This window comes from Peromyscus eremicus, chromosome 19, assembly GCF_949786415.1.
Source record: "Peromyscus eremicus chromosome 19, PerEre_H2_v1, whole genome shotgun sequence".
NCBI classification, from domain to species: Eukaryota; Metazoa; Chordata; class Mammalia; order Rodentia; family Cricetidae; genus Peromyscus; species Peromyscus eremicus.
In genome coordinates, this window is record NC_081435.1 from 62,109,018 (window position 1) to 62,130,377 (window position 21,360).

General features: G+C 47.3%; 1 protein-coding gene across 1 annotated transcript in view; it reads left to right on the plus strand.

The window, feature by feature from the left end:
- The window catches only part of Myo5b (myosin VB), a 213,827-nt gene that overhangs the window by 91,689 nt on the left and 100,778 nt on the right, over nt 1–21,360 (plus strand). Inside the window, exons 8-10 of the mRNA XM_059246817.1 lie at nt 6,970–7,077; nt 10,532–10,641; nt 15,685–15,950. Of these exons, the coding sequence (XP_059102800.1) occupies nt 6,970–7,077; nt 10,532–10,641; nt 15,685–15,950 (484 nt within the window). The remainder of the gene's footprint in view (nt 1–6,969; nt 7,078–10,531; nt 10,642–15,684; nt 15,951–21,360) is intronic.

The window sequence follows — 21,360 nt, forward strand, 5'->3', positions numbered from 1 at the left end:
CATGGTAGTGTTTGCTGACTGAGCCACTGTTTGTGACATGGCATTGGTGTTTAATGTAGAAAGAAAAAGGAAATGCCTGTTTCCACATAAGCCAAGACGTAAAGCCCTCACAGAAGGCCCTGTCATAACAAATGAAGAATAAAGCCGTTGGAATTGCAGCTGGCCAGGGCATGGAAGAAAAACCTGAGGGAGGGGGGGTGGTCTAGCTCACACCATCTGGATGCAACGCCTGGAATCCGAGTGGTCAAGGAGATGATCTGGGGAAATGCTACCTAAAATCGATCTCCTTTCCTCCCCCAGGCGGATGATGAGAGGAATTACCACATCTTTTACCAGCTCTGCGCTGCTGCCAGCCTTCCTGAATTTAAAGAGCTCGCTCTGAGTAAGTCAGCAGGTACACGGGGTCCTCTGCAAGGGCAGCCGCTGCGTCAGGCAGCCAGGCGCTCTGCCGGGAACCCTGGATGGTGGGTTCTTGTCTCAGCCCTGTCCTTGCTGTGGTCCTGCCCTTTAGTCCCATCAGAACCTCACTGCCAGTTAGTAAAGCAAGTTAACTACATCCAGGCTACCTGCAAGGAATGAGCTGCAGGGGTGGGGTGAGCTGGAGGGGTGGGGTGAGCTGGAGGGGTGGGGTGAGCTAGAGGGGCGGGGTGAGCTGCAGGGGTGAGTGGAGTGAGCTGCGGGGGTGGGGTGAGCTGCGGGGGTGGGGTGAGCTGCGGGGGTGAGTGGAGTGAGCTGCGGGGGTGGGGTGAGCTGCGGGGGTGGGGTGAGCTGCGGGGGCGGGGTGAGCTGCAGGGGTGAGTGGGGTGAGCTGCAGGGGTGAGTGGAGTGAGCTGCGGGGGTGGGGTGAGCTGCAGGGGCGGGGTGAGCTGCAGGGGCAGGACCTGTTTTGCAGAGCAGTGTGGTTGCCACCACTTTCAAGGGTGTGCTGGTTCAGTCAGTACCGCTGCACAAGCATGAGGACCTGCATTTGGATCCCCAGTTAGCCGTGTGTGAGTCCATGTCAGTAATTCCAGCACTGGGAACAGAGAAATGAGTTCCTGAAGTTCTGTGGCCAACCAGCTTGCCTAGCTGGAATAGATGGGCTCAGGCTCAGTAAGAGGCCCTCGGTCAAACAGTAGGGGAGAGAAGTGAGCAAGGAAGGCATCTACTGTGACCCCTGGCCTCCACGGATGCACACAGACGCACACAAGCATGCATATATACAGCATGCATGCACAGATTTTTTTTTTTAAAGAAAAAAATGAGTTTCTTCTTTCTACACCACGAGAAATGGGTCCCTTTCAGAAGATGTAGAGATTTATATAATGCTCATCACTTTTCCTTTACCATTGTGTGTTAATTCATATTTTAGAGTTTGAGATAGAAAGGATAGGAACAGTGCTGGCCATGGTGGTGAAGGCCACAGAGCACACATAGGAAGGATAAGTCACAGTTAAGACAAGTGAGACTCAGTACTGCAAAACTATGGATCCCTTCTGAACAGGCATGGAAGTTTCTAGCATATCCATGGTAGAGCACTCACTAGTGGAACAACCAAAAGTGCCTCTCTTGTCTCTATCAAGTGAGTGGGCACATCCTTTTTTTTCCCCACAAATGCATTAGCAAGTCCCCCATGTTTTGAGGCATTGATAGGGAAACAGAGTGGTAGGCTGGCTTTTATTCCTGGCTCTGTTGCAGGCAGCATCTCTCCTTGGGCTGGAGCTCCTGCCTCGTCTGTCTGAGACTAGATGGAGTCTTGGTTCTGAGACCTCAGATACTGAGTGATGAGGGGCCAGCCTGGAGCTGAACAGCATCCTGCCCTTGGCCTGTTATCTGTATTTGGGTCTGTGTAGAGAGAGCCTTGGCTAAAAGATGACATAAAGAGTTGGTTTGTCTAGGCAAAGGCTGGCTGGTCTTTGCAGCTCTGAGATAAACAGATTGCTGAGGCCATGTCCCCAAATCTTAGCTATCCTAAGGATCCAGCACCGGTCCCAGCTGTGCCCCCAGTAGCTACAATCTATCAAGTGGTGTCTTAGTCACTGGTCTGTTGCTGTAAAGAGACACAATGACCACAGCAACTCTTACAAAAGAAAGCATTTAAGTAGAGGCTTGCTTACAATTTCAGAGGTTTAGTCCATTGTCATCATGGTGGGGAGCACAGTGGCATGCATAGCACTGAAGAAGTAGCTGAGAGCTACATACTGATCTGCAGGCAGAGAGAGACAGACTCTGGGCTTGGCATAAGCTTTTGAAACCTTGCAAGCACACCCCTAGTGACACACTTTCTCCAACAAGGCCACACTTCCTAATGTTATTTATGAATATTATGAAATAATATTATTTCAATCCTTTCAAATAATGCCTCTCCCTGGTGACTAACCATTTGAATATATGCCCCCTTTGTGGGCAATTATTTTTCAAACCATAAGTGGTTCCAGGATTTGCTTCCTTCCTGATTAGTTCCTGTGTGTTTTTTGTACATATTACATATCTTGATTCATTCATGAAACTTGACTAAAGCCATAATGAATGATGCAGCTATGGGTCCTACCATAGTTAGCCTGTCAATTGCAGTATGGAATGGTAAGCACTGTGTCACAAGAAGCATAGTCTCAGGCCAAAGAGTCCTCTATGAAAAGTCATAGTTTACTCGGAACCCTGAAAGGACACATTGGATGGCACCCACTGTGCTGATCTGTCTTGTTGTGCAGTTGCTGGCAAGTCTGATCCTTCCAGGGTTACTACAGCTTCCCAAGGACAAGGATTGCGTGCTCCTAGCTAGTCAGTGCAGGTTCTCAGTGGCCCTTGTTTGAGCAATAGCCTGACTGACCTGGGGCCTTTTGGGTTAGATGCCAGCTCTTAGTCGAGAGTGACCAAATAAGCAGCCATGAAAAGGACCACCATCCTCCTCTTGTCTTCCTAGAATGGGGGTACGGTGGGGTTTTCATAGCTGACCTGCAGAAGCACTTTTACTCCAAGGTCGGTTTTATGGAGAATCAAATACTGACAAGATCCACCTGGCTGGCCACTTCATCCTGAATGGAACTTTAATAGGGAAGTTGTCTAACTTTACATTTACGTGGAGTTGTATTGAGGTTTAAAATGGCTTTTCCTTATCCGCTGTTTGTGAAAGGTACAGACTCCCTGGGCTTCTGCCAGAATCCTTGAAAATTACTCAATTCAATCAATTTCTTGCATCTTGGAGAGAAATGAAGAGCCTCTGATAAGCCTATGGCCTTGCGGGTGGATTGGCTATGAGCCCTGAAACTGGGTTCTTGGTTTTGTCGATAACCCTGATAAATAGCTGGGAAAGTCAAATATGCGGACTAGCCAAAAGCTCCAGGAGATTCTGTAGACGCCATAATCCTTCTCTTGTTCTTAACTTAAAACACATTATACAAAAATCTCTGGTGCCCTGGCATGAACTTGTGCATTTGTCTGAAGGTGGAAGGCATGGGTTTGTGTCTTGTCATTCATATTCTTCCTCTACCCCACTGCTGTTCTTTATGCTTAAAATGACCTTGGGAAATTTAGAACAAAGTCCAGTGGTAATTTTGTTGGGAAATAAGGGATGGTAAAGTTCCCATCTTCCTTAAATCTATTGCTCAGGTGCTTAAGAAAGTTCCCCTTCCTTTTTACTACCACAAGTGTGTTGATACAGTTTTATAGCAGTCACCACAGACTTGCACAGGTCAGAGTACAGCCTGCCCAGGTGAGGTCCAAGCTCTGACATTGGCCTTGATGTTTGGTGCTCCAATCATAGACGGCCTCTTTGTGCTCTGGTGACTGCCTGGGCTATTGTCTGTCTGATGAACCAGTTAATAGGCATTTTAGTATTTATTTCTCCTTGTAAATTCTTACAAAAGAGGGGGAGGGGCAAGGAGGAGAGAGAGATCACAGCCGGATGGTGAGAGACGGTGTTGTAGGTGGGAAGGATAGTGCTGGCTTCATGGACCTGAGTGGAAGAGAGCTGAGCTGCGGCCAGCCAGGCAGATAGGGAAGGACCAAGCATACGCTGCTTTCGTGTCTTTTACTAAGGAGTCTGTTGTATAATGATAACTGGTGACTGCAGCAGGCAGAAGCAGGGGACAGAGATGATCTTGTTGATTGCACTCAGATCCTTTGGCAGGTGGCTTCTGCAGACAGTGTCACCTGAGCCTAAGAAACGACCCGGCTGGACCTGAGTTTGGAAATGCAGAGCAGGAAAGGTGGAGGTGATCTGTCAGACACAGAACAGCAAGCAGTAGGGCCCTAGCTGTTGACAGTGAAGGGTCTTTTGAAGATGCTGAAAATGCCTTCCCTCCAATGCGGAAGCCAGATGTCTCCTTTAGAGTCTCTAGTGACCCTGCTGTCTTGGCTGACATTCAGTAATGAGTTAAAAAAAAAAAAATCAAAGTCATGGGACACTAAAGATCAATCATCTCTTCAATGGAATGTTCCAGTAATAGGCTCTCCGTCCTGGTCATCCCCTGGTGAGCCTGTGCAGCCCCTTAGCATGCTGTAGTCATGCTTGGTTTACATGTTGGAAGCAAATGGAGTAAGTCGTCTTTAGGTGGCACTGGGAAAGTGGCCAGGTAAGCTGTTTTGAAAAGTGAATGTAAGAGGCGGAATTGCTTTATTAACCTTCTGGATCTATTCTTGCTCAGCACCCTGAGCTTGTGGAGTAATTAGCTATGGAAGTGCTAAACATAATTTGAGTGTAAGTCATAAAAATTTACTTCTGTTGAAGCTCTGAGAGAGTAAAAGGCTGAAGTCCTTTCTCTTTCAGTTCAAGAATCTTGGCCTCCATTCATCTAAGTGTGTTCATCCCTCCAGGAAACCTCTCTTGGCACACGGTGGATGTTCTTTGTATTCCTTTCTATTTATTCCTATGAAAGTCTAGGCCTAGCCTATTATAACAGTGGTTGTATAGTCAACCTGAATGTCAGTGCTGAGTTCTGACACTGAGAGCTGGGCCTGGCAGTGTTTAGTGCTCAGTTTTCCAGAATTGTTGGCAGACTTCACTGTGGCCTGGAGCATTGATGTTACGTAGGAGCAGCATCAGGACCTGGGTTGAGATGAGAAAATAGAGGTAGTTAGGAACTGTCAACCGCATGACAGAGGGAGGGGCGGAGGAGCAGCTGTGAGGAGACGGGCATGTGTAGGACACGAAGAAAAGAAAGGAAAAGCCATGAACCTGGAGGAGTGGAAGGTGGCCATGCCACAAAAGGTTTAGGACATTGACCCTTGGCTTGAGGGCGGTAAGACTGTTGAAGGGCTTTTATGTAGGGAAGTGATGTGACTGAAGTTACCAGCATTGCAGGGGTGGGCAGTGGTGAGTCTTTATCTATCCCACCTGCCGTCTCCCAAAACAACACAGAGACTTATTATTAATTATGAAAGCTCAGCTGATAGCTTAGACTTGTTTCTAATTAGCTCTTATAACTTAAATTAACCCATTTCTATTCATCTATGTGCTGCCATATGGCTCGTGGCTTGTTACTTCATCTCCTACACATCATGTTCCCTCCACATCTTGCTGAAGACTCCCTTCTTCTTCCCAGCATTCTCTCTGTCCTGGAAATCCTGCCTCGCTTTTGGCTGTTCAGCTTTTGATTAAACCAGTCTGAGTGACACATCTTCACAGTGTACAAAAAGATTATTTCACAATGTGAGGGGCCAAGGTTGAGAGAGTGTAAGCCAAAATACAAAGATAGGTTTAGAATCTTTCACAACATTCCCCCCGGACAACACTTGCCGAAGGTCAGACCCACAGAATTGGTAGGTGGCAGGCAGACAGAATGGAAAAAAAACATAGATGTTCTTGGGAGAAAAACTGAAAGACATGGTGTTGAAGGACTTGAAGTTGCTATCGAGTGTGTTTAGCTGACATGTATTCAGTGTGCATTACCAGGTCCAGGGAAAAGGATTTGGGGTGGGGGGAGGTTTCAGGGAAAGAGGAAAAACAGCCCATGTCTGGTCTTGGCCTCCCATCAAAACCAAGTGTCATACACACCGAGCATGAAGTACCAGGCAGAGCTGTCCTCACATTATGTCAAAGACTTAAGTACTTCCCAAAGATAACTTTTTTAAAACTTGTGTGTATGTGTGTAGGTGTGTGTACATGAGTGCCAGTGCCCACAGAGGCCAGAGGCTTCAGATCCCCACAAGTGGGAGTCACAGGAGGTTTTGAGCCTGCTGGTATAGATAGGTGCTTAGTGTCCAACTTGTGTCCTCTGTAGGAACAGTCATGCCCTTCACCATGGAGTCACCTCTTCAGCCCCTCCTCACCCCAGTCATTTTTACTGGACTAAGTCGTTGTTCCTCATTAAACCTCTGAGGCCAGACCCTTCAGAGGAGCGGATGTTACCATCCTGAGTAACGCATTCCAAGTGCTTGTTGGGTGTCTGCCCTTTGCTAAGCTTGTCCCTCACTTGTAAAACACTCCTGGCTCTCCTTTCTTCAGCTGTCAAGGCTGTCAGAGGCACAGCTGAGCGAGGGGAGAGAACACTAAGGATCCCAGTCCTTCCTTGTCCTTACAGCCCTGGCTTTGTAAAATCGACAAAGCCAAGTCCCTGACGCCCTCCACTGCCCCTCACTTGTCAAATGTGGCTGCTGGATGAATATCACCCAAGGCCAGAAGTGTGAGATTCCAGGATGTGACTCTAAGCATATATTTTCCTTGTATGTTAGGCCCTTTAAAAAGTCTGATCTAAATTAAGTGATGTTAAACTGAACTTCCCATGACCTGTTTACCTTACCAACTTGTTCACCATGCCTGTTTTATATGCACGCAGCCACACACTTCGAGTACAATACAAGTTTCTTTATTGCTCAGTTTTCCCTCTCATTTTCCGTTGTGGGTAGGGTATTCTAAAGGATGATACATCCATCTAATACCAAAATTGGTGTGAGCTAGCATGTTCAGAGTACACATCCTCATAGGTGGTGATCTGGGGGTGATGAGGAATGAAGATCTTTCTAGTGTCTTACTTCTTCTGCCTCCCACAGCATGTGCAGAGGACTTCTTCTATACATCCCATGGAGGAAACACGGCCATCGAGGGTGTTGATGATGCAGAGGACTTTGAGAAGACCCGACAAGCCCTCACACTCCTTGGTAAGGAACTGCTGAGTGAGAGTAGCCTGCACAGGGCCTGGAGGAAGTGAGGGGAAGTCTCACTGGCTTACCTACTAAGTCTCCTGAGCCTTGCTGAATGTTTTCTTGCACTCTTACCTCTCTCAGTCTACAGGCTCCAAAGTTTCCAATTTGGAAGTTTTCTTAGAAACAAGCTTTCGGGCCAGGTGCTGCAAAATATTCCGCCACTTACTTGGGTGTTGAAACAGATGAAGAGAAACCCAGTGAGGCCATGTCATTGTGTACTGTGGTCTGAGTTCAGGGCAATGTGCGCCCCCAGAAAGGCCCTCCCACTGGGCCAGACCACCTGCATACTAGCCAGAGCATCCGAGAAGAAGCAGCCCCCAGTGTCTGGGAGCCTTCGTGGTACACAGTGCTGCTGTGCTAGCCGTATGTGTTGCAATCCTCCAAGTAGGAAGTTCTCTGTGACTTTCAGTAGTAGCAGATGAGCCTGGGAGAGCTGGGGAGAATTGTCCCTACCAAAGCCTGTCTTAGGGGAGAAGCACTCCCGGGTTCGTGAGATGAAAGGTGATTCTTCCTAACTGGGAAGTTAAAATAGTCAATCCTGGGGCCCGTAGCCAGGCAAAGGGGTGCTCAATGTAGCCTGAAACTCAGAAAGTGACTCGGATGGCCATGGTGTCTTCCCCACCTCTTCTCTGACAGAGATGGAGCTTTTGGCTTCTCTGTCGGGTTACTCAGGGCAGCATCTGTTCAGTTCTGTGGTATAAGCCAAGGTTTGTCAGGGTTCAAATTAAATGTGAACAAACTGGACACGCCCTAGTCTCTGTGGGGAGGAAATGGAAGGCATGTGCTGTGGTTCCAGTGTGGCCACTTCTCTGGGTAGCTGAGACATGGGTAGAGTTCGCCCTTTGTACCTGTGAATGATCAGGAGACAGAAAGCACTCTGGTTGTTCCAGCAGGAAGACAGCATCTTAATAATTTGAGCAACAGTGAGTGAGTGACTGTGGAAAGGGCCGAAGTGGACTCTGAAGACAGAAGTCAGAGAGGCAAAGGAAGTGCTGCTGTGGCTAGTATAAGGGACCGGACATCCCGGGGACTGTTGAGTAGAGGAACCAGAGTTGTGGATAAACTTCAGACCCAGCTAGGAAGAGGGCGAAGTGTGCCCAAGGCTAAGGACCAGCGCCCTGAACAAGAAGGCTCGGCTGGACCTGAGTGTGGTGGATCCCTAGGCCCAATGTGAGCTCAGCAGGGAGGTTGTTGGGCTCTCGGGTAAATGACGACAACCAGGAGGGGACCAGACCCAAAATGGGGACAACTTTCTGCTGCCTTTGCGTCACTGAGGTGCCCTTGGTTCAGAACCTTGATGCTCTGCCAGTTGGCACGGAGCAGTTCCCAGAGGGGAGGACATAGAGAATATCTTGATACCAGCACTTCTGGCTTCCCCCAGCATCACACACCATACTGATCTCCACAGTGAGGGACTCAGGATATGTGATGCTGAGCAGATGTGTTCTGCCCAGTCTGCCAACAGGAGAAGCACTCACCCCGGGGCTGTTGCCCATTCTGGGCTACTGTGAGCAATGAGCAAGAGCTGGTACAAGGGGGGTGGATACCTCCCAGGCTCTGATTTAAATACCTCTCATAGCAGATCACAATCGTGAAATTATTTCAGTAATTCTTTCTTCTCTACTCTTTAATAAATGTTCTCCTTTTTAATTACAGAGGTTGAAAATACATTGTCTTAAAATACAAAATAGTAAAGAGTTTAGGCTTTGTGAGCTGTGTGGGTTCTGTTGCCTCTGCTCTTCTCTGTGGCAGGAGCCTGCAAACAGCCTCAAATAAAGCAAGTGGGCAGGACTGTTTTATGGGGTTACACAAACAGCCTGTGGGCTGGGGAGTATGGCTGTCAACCCTTGTTTTACTCCTTGGGTTTAATTGATAGTTTTTTTTTTTTAAGATTTTTGAGTTTTTGAGAATTTCTTAAATCAGTACTCTATTACATCATTTCTACCCTTTCCCTCCCCTTCCCCACTCATCCTATGTCTCCCCCACACTATTCTCAAATTTATGATGTATGTATGTATTCGGATCATTCAATGTTGCTTATATGTACGTGTGCTAAGACTGAGTACTTGGGATCCTATCAGGGAGCTCATCTTTGTAGAAAACTGATCTGTAACCCTCCCTTAGCAGCCATTGGTTGCCTATAACCCTTCATTTAAGCATGAGACCTTGTGAAATTTCCCCCATCCATGTTGGCATGTCATCTCTGTGGTCACTGGGCAGGTCTGCTTTAGGCAATCATGTTGTTGAGATTCACAGGTACAGCCTCCTTGCCATGTCTAAAAGACACACTCTCACAGCAGCACCCTGGTCCTGTGGTCGTTGAATCTTTCCATTTCATTTTCATAATTTCCCCTCAGCCTTAGGTATAGGGCTTGCACTGTAGAGTTGTGTCACTTATCATTTATAGGCACTAAGCATGGAATGTTTAGTTTTTGCTTGTTCAGAGGATGCCCTGATAAGAACGAGCTTCCTTGTTGGTGATTATTTTCCTTAGCTCGTGCTTGGGCTGTCCACTTTGTGAATTATCTGGGGGAAATGTTAACCCTAGTAAGACCTATCTTTGCCCCTCATTTATACATGTGCTATGGCTGTTGTAGTTTGAGTGAAGCATGGCCTTAAGGATAAGCAGATGTAGCTGAGGGGGGATGTGGCCAACAGCTGCCATTTCTTCAACAGAAGGCAACTTTACTAACATCCATCATACCGTTCTGTCAACTTTTTTAATAAGCTTGAAACACTCTGAAATTTGAAAAGAACTAATGCCTCCAAGCTAAATCTAAATCTTAAGAGCTATGCCTTTGGTAATTGATGCAGGCAAATAACAAATCTGACGATCAAGTTTGTTGCCATAGTGTTTCCAGGCTGGGAGTATTTCTGTCACTGTTGGGGCATGTATCACCAGACAAACAGCCACCTCCAGCTGGCACTGCCCATAGCTGGAACAGTGATCCCAGGGGTGTGGTGGAGTGGTCTCCTTTTCTTCCCCTGTTGGCCCTGTGGTTGTGCCACAGATGTTTGCAGGATATTAAGTTGGGAGAAAAATGACTGCCGATAAATGGCCATCTTTATTAAACTCATAAAAGCATCCATAAAGTGTCTGGTTGAAATGAAGTCCAAAATGAGTCAATCCTGCTGCTGCCTCTCCGTGCTCCTGGATAAGTTAAATGATGATGTGCCCCATCTGGTGTGATCCAAAACAAGCAAAGTGAGGCTATTTCCCTTTCAATAGGAGCCCCTTTGCCCTCTGAGATGCTACTGTGAGTGGTAATTACTTGGCCTGGCTGGTTTTAAGAGTCATTAACCCAGGAAGGAAACTCAAACAATTTTTAAAGTCCTTAAAAAGGGTAAAAAGTCCTTTCTATCATAGGACAGATATTGGATGTCACTCATGCGTCTTTTTCTCCTGCAGGAGTGCGGGAGTCCCATCAAATAAGCATCTTTAAGATAATTGCTTCCATCTTGCACCTTGGGAGTGTGGAGATTCAGTCCGAGCGTGATGGGGATTCCTGCAGCATACCAGTAAGTGGCACCAGAGATAGAATGTGCACACTGAACTCGGATCCTCCAGCCTGATACCATGGGCATTCGCCTCTGTGCTTAGAGGGCACCCCTTGGTTATTTATTCTGAGCAATAATGACTGCCGTTTTTCTTGCTGATAATTTTTTTTTTTTTTAAGAACCAATCTATTTCGAATCAGCCATCAAGTTTCTATCACTGGGACAGGGGATTTAGTGGCTAGTCAATAAATTTGTTTGATGGGTTTATTTCCCAAGTACTCTGAGGTACATAGACTTCTACACCATGTCATGAATCTATTGAGTGGGCCTTGTGGGCCCTGGCTGAAGTCTTTGCAGCAAGGGAATAGAATACTGGACTCCATAGTTGGTGGCTGCTTCTAAAAGAGCTGGCATTCTAACTGAGAGCCGGGATGGGATGGCTCGTGCTGACATTTTCCCAGCACAAGGCAGAATATTCAGTGAGGCATCTGAGTCAAAGGCCTACCAGCTAACATGGCTCTTTAGAGGTTCGTGATAAAAGTCCCTTCCCCTGAGCCTAGTGCCGCAGCTGATGACTGGTAGACAGGAGTGTCTGTGTGGAATGGAGGATGCTGGAGAGGATGCTGGAGGGAGTTCATGTGATTGGGTAGACAGCAGTAGCTGTGTCCTGCCTATACCTTAATGCTGTTGGCCAGGGCTAAAACTAGCACTCTGATCTTGAACAAGTGTATCTGCCATGTTTCCACATCTGTGCCTATTTGTGACTAGCCTAGAAGGAAGTATAAAGTGTGATTCTTACTTCTCAGGATGTGGAATTTAAATAACAGGATTCTAGGAAAAGTCCAAAGATGTCACTACAAAATCCAGATGTGGGTGTTTGCCCATGCCGCGAGCTAAAGCCCTTGCTCTTCCCACTTACTGCTACTGCTATTTGTGTAGGTCTAGAGTTAACAGAAGTTCAGAATGTTCCTGCCTTTAGGGAGGAAAAGACCTGAACTCTGTCTGGTTTTAAGAGAGTTCCTCCCCAACCTCCACTCCAGCCCCACACATGATCCTTAAGTGAGAAACGTTGTTGGGAGTGAGATGGTTCCTGGGCTGTCACCCTCTCCAGCACGGACTCTGTAGCCTCATGAGAGCTTTGAGGCTCCCAGCTGCACCTCTGAGAAAGGTAGGGTTTTGGAGCTTGCCGGATCCCAGAGCAGTTTCTGACATCTGACCTTCACAAGCTGCCGTGCATGTGTGCGCTGTGGGGTGGGTGGACCCTCCAGTGCGGTAGAGATGACAGCAATGAAACTTTTCTAGCAAGTGGGGAATTCCAAGGACTGTGGCCTATCTGGTGAACACAGGCCCAGCCTGACCCTGGTAGTGAGTTTTTGAGGCTGGTGAAGAATTGACCTTCTGGGGTCTTTGCCCTAGGGAGAAAAGCGTGCAGTGTTTATGCCTCCCAAAGGCATACCCCTTCCTAGCAAACGCCCTGTGTGTCTTTAGGGCAGCTGAATTCTGTAAGGGACAGGGAAGATTGGGAAGACATGCATTGACAAATTCCTGGTTTAGGCTGGTGATACACAATTTGTGTGTGTGTGTGTGTGTGTGTGTGTGTGTATTGCAAGGTTAGATTTCTCAGCTTGAGCTCTCCACCTGAGTGACACACTCCTTGCCATGGATTCTCACAGCATGCCAAGCCTCCTCGCTTCCCCTCACCACAATGATTTTGCATTCCTTCTGTGATTATTTTCTGTATCTCTCCCCCCTCCTTCCCCTCCTGTCTCTTCCAAACTGATGAAGGTGATAAGTCTACTTGTTCTCAGTCACCTTTGCAGTATTCAGGACCCAGCAGGCACTCCAGAATGGATAGTTAGGTGATTCATTGAGGCTGTACAGGCCACAATGGTGATAAAAATGAAAGCCACTGTGGATTGAGACAGAACTCAGTGGGTGCCAGTGGGAAGTAAGGCCCTGAGCACTTGCACTGGAAAGTCCCACCTTGGACTTGTAGGTACTGTGTCCCTGATACTATGACTAGTCTTTCACTCCTGGGCATTCAGATGAGGGGGAAGTCATTGAACAGTGCCTGTTCCTCACCACCGCCACACAATGGTGGGACCATGTCCGTTGTGCCGTTATTCTGCTTGGCACATGGTAGCGCCATGTGTTTGCGAGGTCTGTGCAGAGATGGGACGATCAGGACACTCTCAGAAGAGTGGGCAGAGGATGCGGGTGACAAGGTGAACTGCGTTGGTGAACTTACAAGCGCGGGTTGAAGGTCCAGGCTGTGAAAGTGATGATAGCATCAGGGTTGCCAGGGTTCCACCTGCCGTTTCTCAGGGATGTAACTTAGAGATGCTCCCTCACCGGCCTATGTCCACTCCCTCCTCTACACACTGTGAGTGGAGGGAGAACACAGCCCCGTGAGGAGGCCTTTACTCGGGGCTGACGGTGACTTTGGTAAGTTCTAGATAGTACCATTCTGGTTGTTTGGGCCAGAATGAACCTTTGCCAGAGCATGCTTCTTTCTATACAGAGGAATGAAACCTAAATAAATCCCAGAGAGAGGAACCTCTTTCATAAAGGGTAGAATGACTAATGCTCCTGCAGTTCTTTCCCAAGACCACTTCTTCTCACTTACTCATAAATTTTTGACCAAGTGACCTGGTCCGCCCATACACACTTGCCAGTGGCCCGTGGTTGCTTATTTGAGAAGTGTGCTGCTGAGAACCATTTTCATGTGGATCCTTGATATGTTCCTCTGGCCCATGGTAGGTTTGCTGTGTACTTATAGGCAGTGTGCCTTCTGCTCTGTAGTTTTTATTTTTAATTAAGGCATGAGAATGTGTTCCATGATTGCCAGTGTTACCATAGAGATGCCACAGTGTCCAATTACTTGGACACCAGAGGCAATTTTTTCCCCTTGAATTTGGCAGTACAGGCTCATAAAACTAACCTGCTGTCTATAACGCTGACTGTTTTAATGGATTTATCATCATCTAATTATGTTTAAATGTAATTACATGATGTTAAATCGGTTTCTGTTAGCACCTTTAATCAACAATCAGAAGTGGGGGAGGGGGGGACAGAGAAGTCCCCACTGTGGAGTCTGGAAACCTGTCCCCTGATGGCTACTAAAGAGTTAGCTCCAAACTGTGGTTCCATCTCTGCCGCACTCTACCATGGGGTGCGGGAAGGGAAGAGGGTGCCTGGGAGCTGGTCCATGTTGTTGGCTGTAGGCAAATCACTCATTCAAATGTCAGGGGATCCATCTGTAGTGTGTGCCTAGCAATTAAGACTTCCTTAAAAATAGGTCAGATGAACAAATTGGACACTTGCCACCTGTGAACTTGTTGCCTGCCAAGCAGGCTCCACACTGCAGGCTGAATGGGAACATTATGTGGGAGCAGGCAGGGGTGGAGTGGCCACGGAGCGAAAGCTGTGCCCAGAAGCAGCCATGACGCCATTAACTGCTTAGTGAGTGTGAAGGGCAGGTCCCCACACACCAAGCCCAGCCTACTCAGTCAAGCTGGCTGTCTGGCTGGGTGGTCAGGGAGCCTCACTCGGCTCATTTTCCTCATCTGAGTAATTCGGGATAAACCAGAATGGCAGCTCCCAAGGGGAGCCTGACCCCAGACAGATGAGGATCTTTGTTTAGATGAGAGAGAATGTTCTTTAACATGACTTGTCTTTCGGTACTTAGGAGCTCAGCTGTGTTTAAACCTGCTGTGACACTGGGTTAGTGCTCTCTCCAGGGTGTGTTCCCACCCATGCTTGGGGAGCACGCTGGTCTTGAGTTTGGGGGAAGGAGCTCTCTTTTCTAACATCTTATTTTATATTGATGTTTGCTTTGGCTAGATGGCTAGATACTGATAGGGGTAAATGGCCTGAGGATATAATGTTGAGGGGAAATGATAGTGTTGTCTACATTAATTTTTTTAATTTTTATTAAATAGCCTTCATTTAAATCCTACAGTTGGCCTCATCAGGGATTGAGACCCATAAGCAATCTAGAGCCATTAGGAGGTAACATCATGTTATGAGTTTAAAAGAGTCTCTTCCAGCCTTAGATTTAATAAGCTGGCTTAGACACTTTGCCAAGTACAAGATGAGCATCTGAATAACCACCAAGGATGATAGGTTTTCTAGGGGGTTCCCTGAATGGTCAGCAGGGATTTTTTTCCAAAAGACCTGGATGGCTTAATGAAGTGAGGCACAACCCTGTGTTGGACTTTGATTTTCTGGTAGTTTAAAAGCCAGGCAGTGTGTCTGGTAAACATGGGTCAGGACTCAAAGGCAGCCCTCTGTGGCAGCTGGGAATCCAGTAGAAACACTGTGTAAATGGTGTCTGTTTGCATGCCATCACTGCCCAGAAACGCTGCCCTCCAGGTTGGGGCTTGTTTCCTACCAGCACATCTGAACACACCCACTGATGTCACATATGATTTAGAGGACTGGAGTGTAAAACACCAGGATGGTTCCCATGTCCTGCCTGCCTGTAGGACAGTCACCAGTCTGGTCCCTGTTACAGAAGGGAACCGGAAACCTCAGGACAAGAAGTGGCTGGATGCCAGACAGACCTAGAGCTTTGTGTGAAGGGCTTTGAGTGGGAGGCTGAGAACTGTTTTTTGGGGTGCTGTGAGTGCTGCGTGTACCCTCTACAGATGCATGCTGCAGGCTCAGCTTGCATCTGCTCCTTTCTGGCTCCTGACTCTGGACTGCTTCTGCATTCCTAAGCTGTCAGTTCACAGGTTGCTCCCTTCACTCGCGCTGTCCCCTCCTACCAGGTTAGTTACCTGGCAGTAACCTGGCAATTGAGGAAGGGCACGAGAGCAGTGCACAGTGCTTTACTCTGTTAACTCTTTCTAACTTGCCCATTGGCAGGTGTGATGATCAGTTTAAGCAACACTACTCAGTCTCTATACTTACCTGATGGGGGGTGTGGAGAAATAAATCGCTGGGGTTGAGAAGGGGTTCCATGGGTGCTGGGAGGCACTTGGCCTCTGGGCCGGAGGGAAAAAAATGCGCAGAGGAGCCTGTCCCCCATTCTCCCTCCTGATCCTGTCTTCCTTTCCTCAGCCCCAGGACGAACACTTGAGCAGCTTCTGCCGCCTGCTGGGAGTGGAGCACAGTCAGATGGAGCACTGGCTGTGTCATCGCAAGCTGGTTACCACCTCAGAGACCTACGTCAAGACCATGTCCCTGCAGCAGGTGGTCAACGCCCGCGATGCCCTGGCCAAGCACATCTACGCCCAGCTGTTCTCCTGGATTGTGGAGCACATCAACAAGGCCCTGCACTCCTCCCTGAAGCAGCACACCTTCATTGGGGTCCTGGATATCTACGGGTAGGCCTGCACTCCAGGTTTCACTCTGCCTGCGGGGCAGCAGTGTGTTCCTGCTGCCACTTAGGAGCCAGCAGAGGCCTCGGTGGCTTCCCAGTGGTGCCAGCCAGAATTAAATAGGTGCAGCGGCATTTGAGGCTGTTATAACTGGAATCACTGTAGACCCCAAACCAGAGATGCCAGGTGTTTTACAGGTGACAATTCCCAAGGGAGAATGTGCCCTGTCAAAACACTGATAGTCCTGTCCCCATCACAAACTCTATAACAACATTTTTCTTAAGATAGAGTCTTGCTATGTGGCCTAGACTGGCTTCAAACTTGGAATCCTTCTGCCTCAGGTGCAGGGATTACAACTGTACACTGCTAGGGTCAGATCCATTTTCACTACTAGGGAACAGACCCTGATTGAGAAATGATTTGTCTATCCTCATTCTAGAAGCCTCTCTCAGTTTTTTTTTATTTGTTCGGTCCTGTTTCAATCTACCACTTGATCTCACTGTCCTCAGTGGCAGTGATTGTTTTAATATTAATTTTGCCCGATTCTGCATAGAGTAGTGCTATATATTAGCATGTGTGATGATTATCTTCCTTTTGGAGTCTAGGGGGAACTGATGGACTTATATTTATGACTAATCTCTGCAGGGTGAGGCCACATAGCTTGGAGGGAAGTATACATGACGAAACATCAAGAGACTGGCTTTCTCTAGCCAGGCTGCCACCGAGAGCTGAAAGACTGCAGATCACAACCTCTCTCTGGCTGTTTCTATGGCTTCAAGTGAGGTTGTGAGTCAGTCTTCCTGAGATTATTTCAGACCCGTCTAGACTCATAAGAAGTGATATGGACAGGGCTGTATCCCACTTGCTCTTTTCTCACAACTGCCTTGACCTCTTTAAGCTTGGAATAGATTCAGTTCTCCTAGAAGTAATGCTTCTGTCTTAAAATAGCAACCCAGACCCATAGACTGCCGCGTTGCAAGAACAGGGACACTCTGGTGAAGCAGAGCTTGCTGGGTTGGAACTGCTGGAACCCACCTGAGGACAGCATAAAGAAGAATCCCCTTCAAAGTGGCCACTTCTGTGCAGACAGGTTCTCCCACTTCTGGTCAATGTCCTGGCTTGTCGGCGGCTTTCACATTAGACCATATTTCACAGGGCATAGGAAAAGAGTTGCATTTTATTCTGGGATCAGAAAGACCTCAGAAGCATGCTGAAGAGTTAAGTCTTGCGCACACGGTAAATAATGCAAGAAATCTTAGAGACTGTAGAAGGTTCCATCTGAGGATTTAGATACGTTGTGGTGGATGTGTCAGATTAACACCAGAGAAGCCATACATGTTTGTACATCCAAGGTAAGTTTCCTGCAGGAGGTGAGATGTGAACTGGATGGAGGAGGGTAGAGAGTGGGAAGTAGGGAGTCACCATTGGGAACAGAAGCACAATCAAGGTGGTAAAAAATACCCCCACTGTCGGAGCTGGAGAGATGATTCAATAATTAAGAGCACATGCTGCTCTTGCAGAGGACCTGAGTTCAAGTCCCAGAACCTATATGGTAGTTTACACATCTATCACTCCAGTTTGAGGGGGGCCCAATGCCTTAACTGGATTCAATGCCTTCTTCTGACTTCTGGGGATACCAAGCATGCAATCAGACAAAACACTCATATACATAAATATAAATAAATATAAAACATTCAAACGTGGTGGGAGAACAAACAGAAGTGAGAGGTGCGTCCTCCCAATGGCTTCTCGGGGGACAGCAGGGCACCAACTTCTGCTCAGTCTTCCTATTGCACTGTGAGAGCACCACATTCTTATAGAACTTACTGCCTGGCTGTCAGTAACTGATTCTGTCTTATTTTCCCTCTACCTTGAGTATTTCTGGGTCATTAGATTTCAGGTAAGAAGACCTTCCCACTATGGGTAGTGTCACTCCCTAGGCTAGATTCCTGGACTATATTAAAAAGGAGAAAGTGAGTTGAGCACAAGCATCTACTGCTCTGTGCTTCTTGATTGTAAGGCACAATGAGACCACCTGCCCCATGCTCCAGATGCTGTGACTTCCTTCAAACCATTGACTGTCACCTCCAACTATGAGCCAAAAAAACCCTTTCTTCCTAAGTTGGTTTTGTTGGGGTATTTTATTACAGTAACAGAAAAACAACTACAACAGGTAGGTTAAGGGAATTGGATGAGATGTTATAACCCAGTTTCTCCAGGTCTTCCTTCCAAACATGACCCTAAAGATCAGCCCTAAATCTCAGTGTGGAATTAGAACTGACCAGAGTTCTGGACTATGGATGAGCTGCTTCATGTTTATCTATAAATGTTTCCACAGATCAGAGCCCACCCTGAAATGAGTCCTTACTCAGGATACAAGCAAGCACAGCAGGAGCTAGCACCACACTGCACATCTGTGCTCCACATGCACGGATTGGCAGGTAGCTTGCGGAGTAGAAAAGGTTGTGGCTGCCTCTAGGAGACCGTGGGAGCCTGCTACCCACTGGGCTCTGCAGGCCTTCAGAGCAGACCAGTTCTAGACTCCCAGTGCCTGGGTATAAGCATGGCTTCTCTTTCTTCAGATCTCTTGTCTGTTCTCCAAAATAGTGCAAGATAAGCAATACCCAGTGCAATTATGCCAAGACAAGCTGTTCTAACTAAGGACCTATGAAGCTCCCTGTGGGCTGTTTCCTGCCAGGCAGGGCTGGACATTGATAGAGAACAGCCTGGCAGCTTTTGGCTGGAGTTTCCTTGCACGTTGATTAGCCAGCATTGGCCTCTGTTGGCTTCATTAGTTACAACGGTAATCTTCTATTCTCCTTGAGGCATCAAGAAATAAGTGGCTCACTTTGGGGGAAATACACATTATTATTTTTTGTCTTTGACTTCAGCTTTCAAATGCCAAGATTTGGTTCCAGCCAGTCCACTTGGGCAGAGGACAATGAAGGAGGCAGTAGATAAACTTTGTGTTCCTCTGAGGAGTACTGCAAGAGAAGCTGGAGAAGAAGTAGGGAGATTGAACTCTGGGAAGAAGGACATGGGCTTTGTTATCTATTTTATTTTTTGGTTTTTCTCTGTTGCTATGATAAAAAATACTCTAACAAAACCAATGAGAGAGAGAGAGAGAGAGAGAGAGAGAGAGAGAGAGAGAGAGAGAGAGAGAGAGAGAGATATTGAGATTGAGAGAGAGAGAGAGAGAGAGAGATTGTCTTAACTCACAGTTCAAAGTCGAGCCCATCATGGTAGAAGTCAAGGCAGCAAGTTGAAGCATCTCATCACATGAGTCCACAGTCCAGAAACAAGTATGGATGTTGGTGTTCACTGTGCTTCACAGCCCAGGATCTTTTAATGTTTGCTTCTGGGTCTCAGGATTATAGTGCATGGTCTGAGCATTAACCCCTTAGTGGAGGTGCGTTTGCACGCACCCCATTTGTACTCTGTAGACCCACCATCCTGGGTTTGTAAGTCAGCTTGGTAGATTTACCATTGCCTTCATTTGCTGGTGACAGAAAGTCTTCTTTGTGTCGTTGGTTTGTTTTGGTGTTGGTTTCACTCTCCAGAGCAGGTGAATGTCCGGTCCCACTACAATTACTCAGAGAGGGCTGCCCAGCCTCTCCTGACCTGTGTAAAGGGGTGTTGTAGAGAATGAAGGGGGACAAACTCTTTAATTGCTTTTACCCATTGGCTTATAGACAGCATCCAGTTCTTGATGGCCCAGAAGGTCACAGGACATTGTCAACTTTAGAGCAGGTGTGGCTAGCTAACTTCAGTGTTAGACCTCACAGGCCATGTGATGCTATTATGTTGATCTTGAATGATCCTGGCATCTGAAGAGAGCTTTACATCTTGGGATACTCCAAAGCCATGTGCAATCTTCTAGACTCATGCAAGGGTGTCTAGCCTTTTGACACTGCAAAACAATACTATCATCTACAACATTCATGCTGTAGAACTACTCAGTCCAGTTATCACAGAAAACCATAGAAAGATGGCTCAGTTGATAAAGTACACAATATCCAAGCAAGAGAACCTAACTTTGGATCCTTGGATTCATGTTTTTAAAAAAAGCTAGGCCATGCTGGGGAGCCAGAGATGGGAGGATCCTTCGGACTTGCTGGCCAAACAGGCTAGCAGAGTCAGTGAGCTCCAGGTTCAGTGAGAGAGACGGTCTCAAAAATAAGGTGAAAAAGTGATTGAGGAAGACCACTGACCCTGGCCTCCACATGTACATGTATGTGCTCACCCCCATCCATGTGCACCCACACCTGCACACATGAACACATACACAAAAGTCACAGAACACAGTGTTTGAAGAAAGTTTATGATTTTGTGTTAGGGGTTATATTCACAGCTGGTTTTGGCCACACATGAGCCATGGGTTGGGCATACCTCATTGTCCTTTGGAATATGCCCCCCATTAATTGAATTAATTAATCCTCTATCTATATTCAGCCCCCCTGATACTGTAACCTCACCTCTGAAAGCCTAGAACAGATGAAGTTAATACTACCTTGTCTTAGGGTTCCTATTGCTGTGAAGAGATGTCATGACCACAGCAACTCTTATAAAGAAAAACATTTAATTGGAGTGGCTTGCTTACAGTTAAGAGGTCCAGTCCATTGTCATCATGGTAGGACATGGCAGTGCGCAGGCAGACATGGTGCTGGAGAGGTAGCTGAGAATCCTACATCTTGCAGGCAACAGGAAATGGTCTGAGACAATGGGCTATATCTTGAGCATATATGAGACCTCAAAGCCCACCTCCATAATAACACACTTCTTCCAACAAGGCCATACCTACTCCAACAAAACCACACCTCCCAGTAGTGCCACTCACTTTGGGGGGCATTTTCTTTCAAACCACCACACCCCTGAAAGTTTCTCATCTACTCCAATAGCTGGTAGACAGCTTTCCAGTAGTCAGTTGGGGAAGAGGGATCATGGCTTGGTCTTCACTGCAGTTCTTATAAGTTTGGCTGATGGATTTGGAGAGGTATAATACCTAAGAGTGGCCATTTTCTGATCCTCATGGAAAGGAGTGAATAGGACCTGGGAATTAAGATCCTGGCAGACTGCCTTCCTTCCGTCAGTGCCTTGGAGTGGGTTCTGGAAGAAGGACAAGCTTTGTGGACAGACACAAGCACAGGAGCAGTTGGAAGCCCTGCCATTTGAAAGTCCAACCAGCAGACTGAGAATGCTTAGTAGACAGTATGTTAGTTCCTCTAGCAGACTTGAGGGTGCCCTTGTAAGAGTTAATGGCTCCAGGGTGGGAAAGCACCTGGAAAAGATATTTGGCTCTGTTCCCTGATATCCGTGCATGATGGCTCCTTTTTTGAAAGTTCGCCTAGAACAAATCTCCCCAAGGTAGGCTTCCTGTGTGCTGTTCAGCCCTCCCCTGTGTGAAGTCCACATCCAC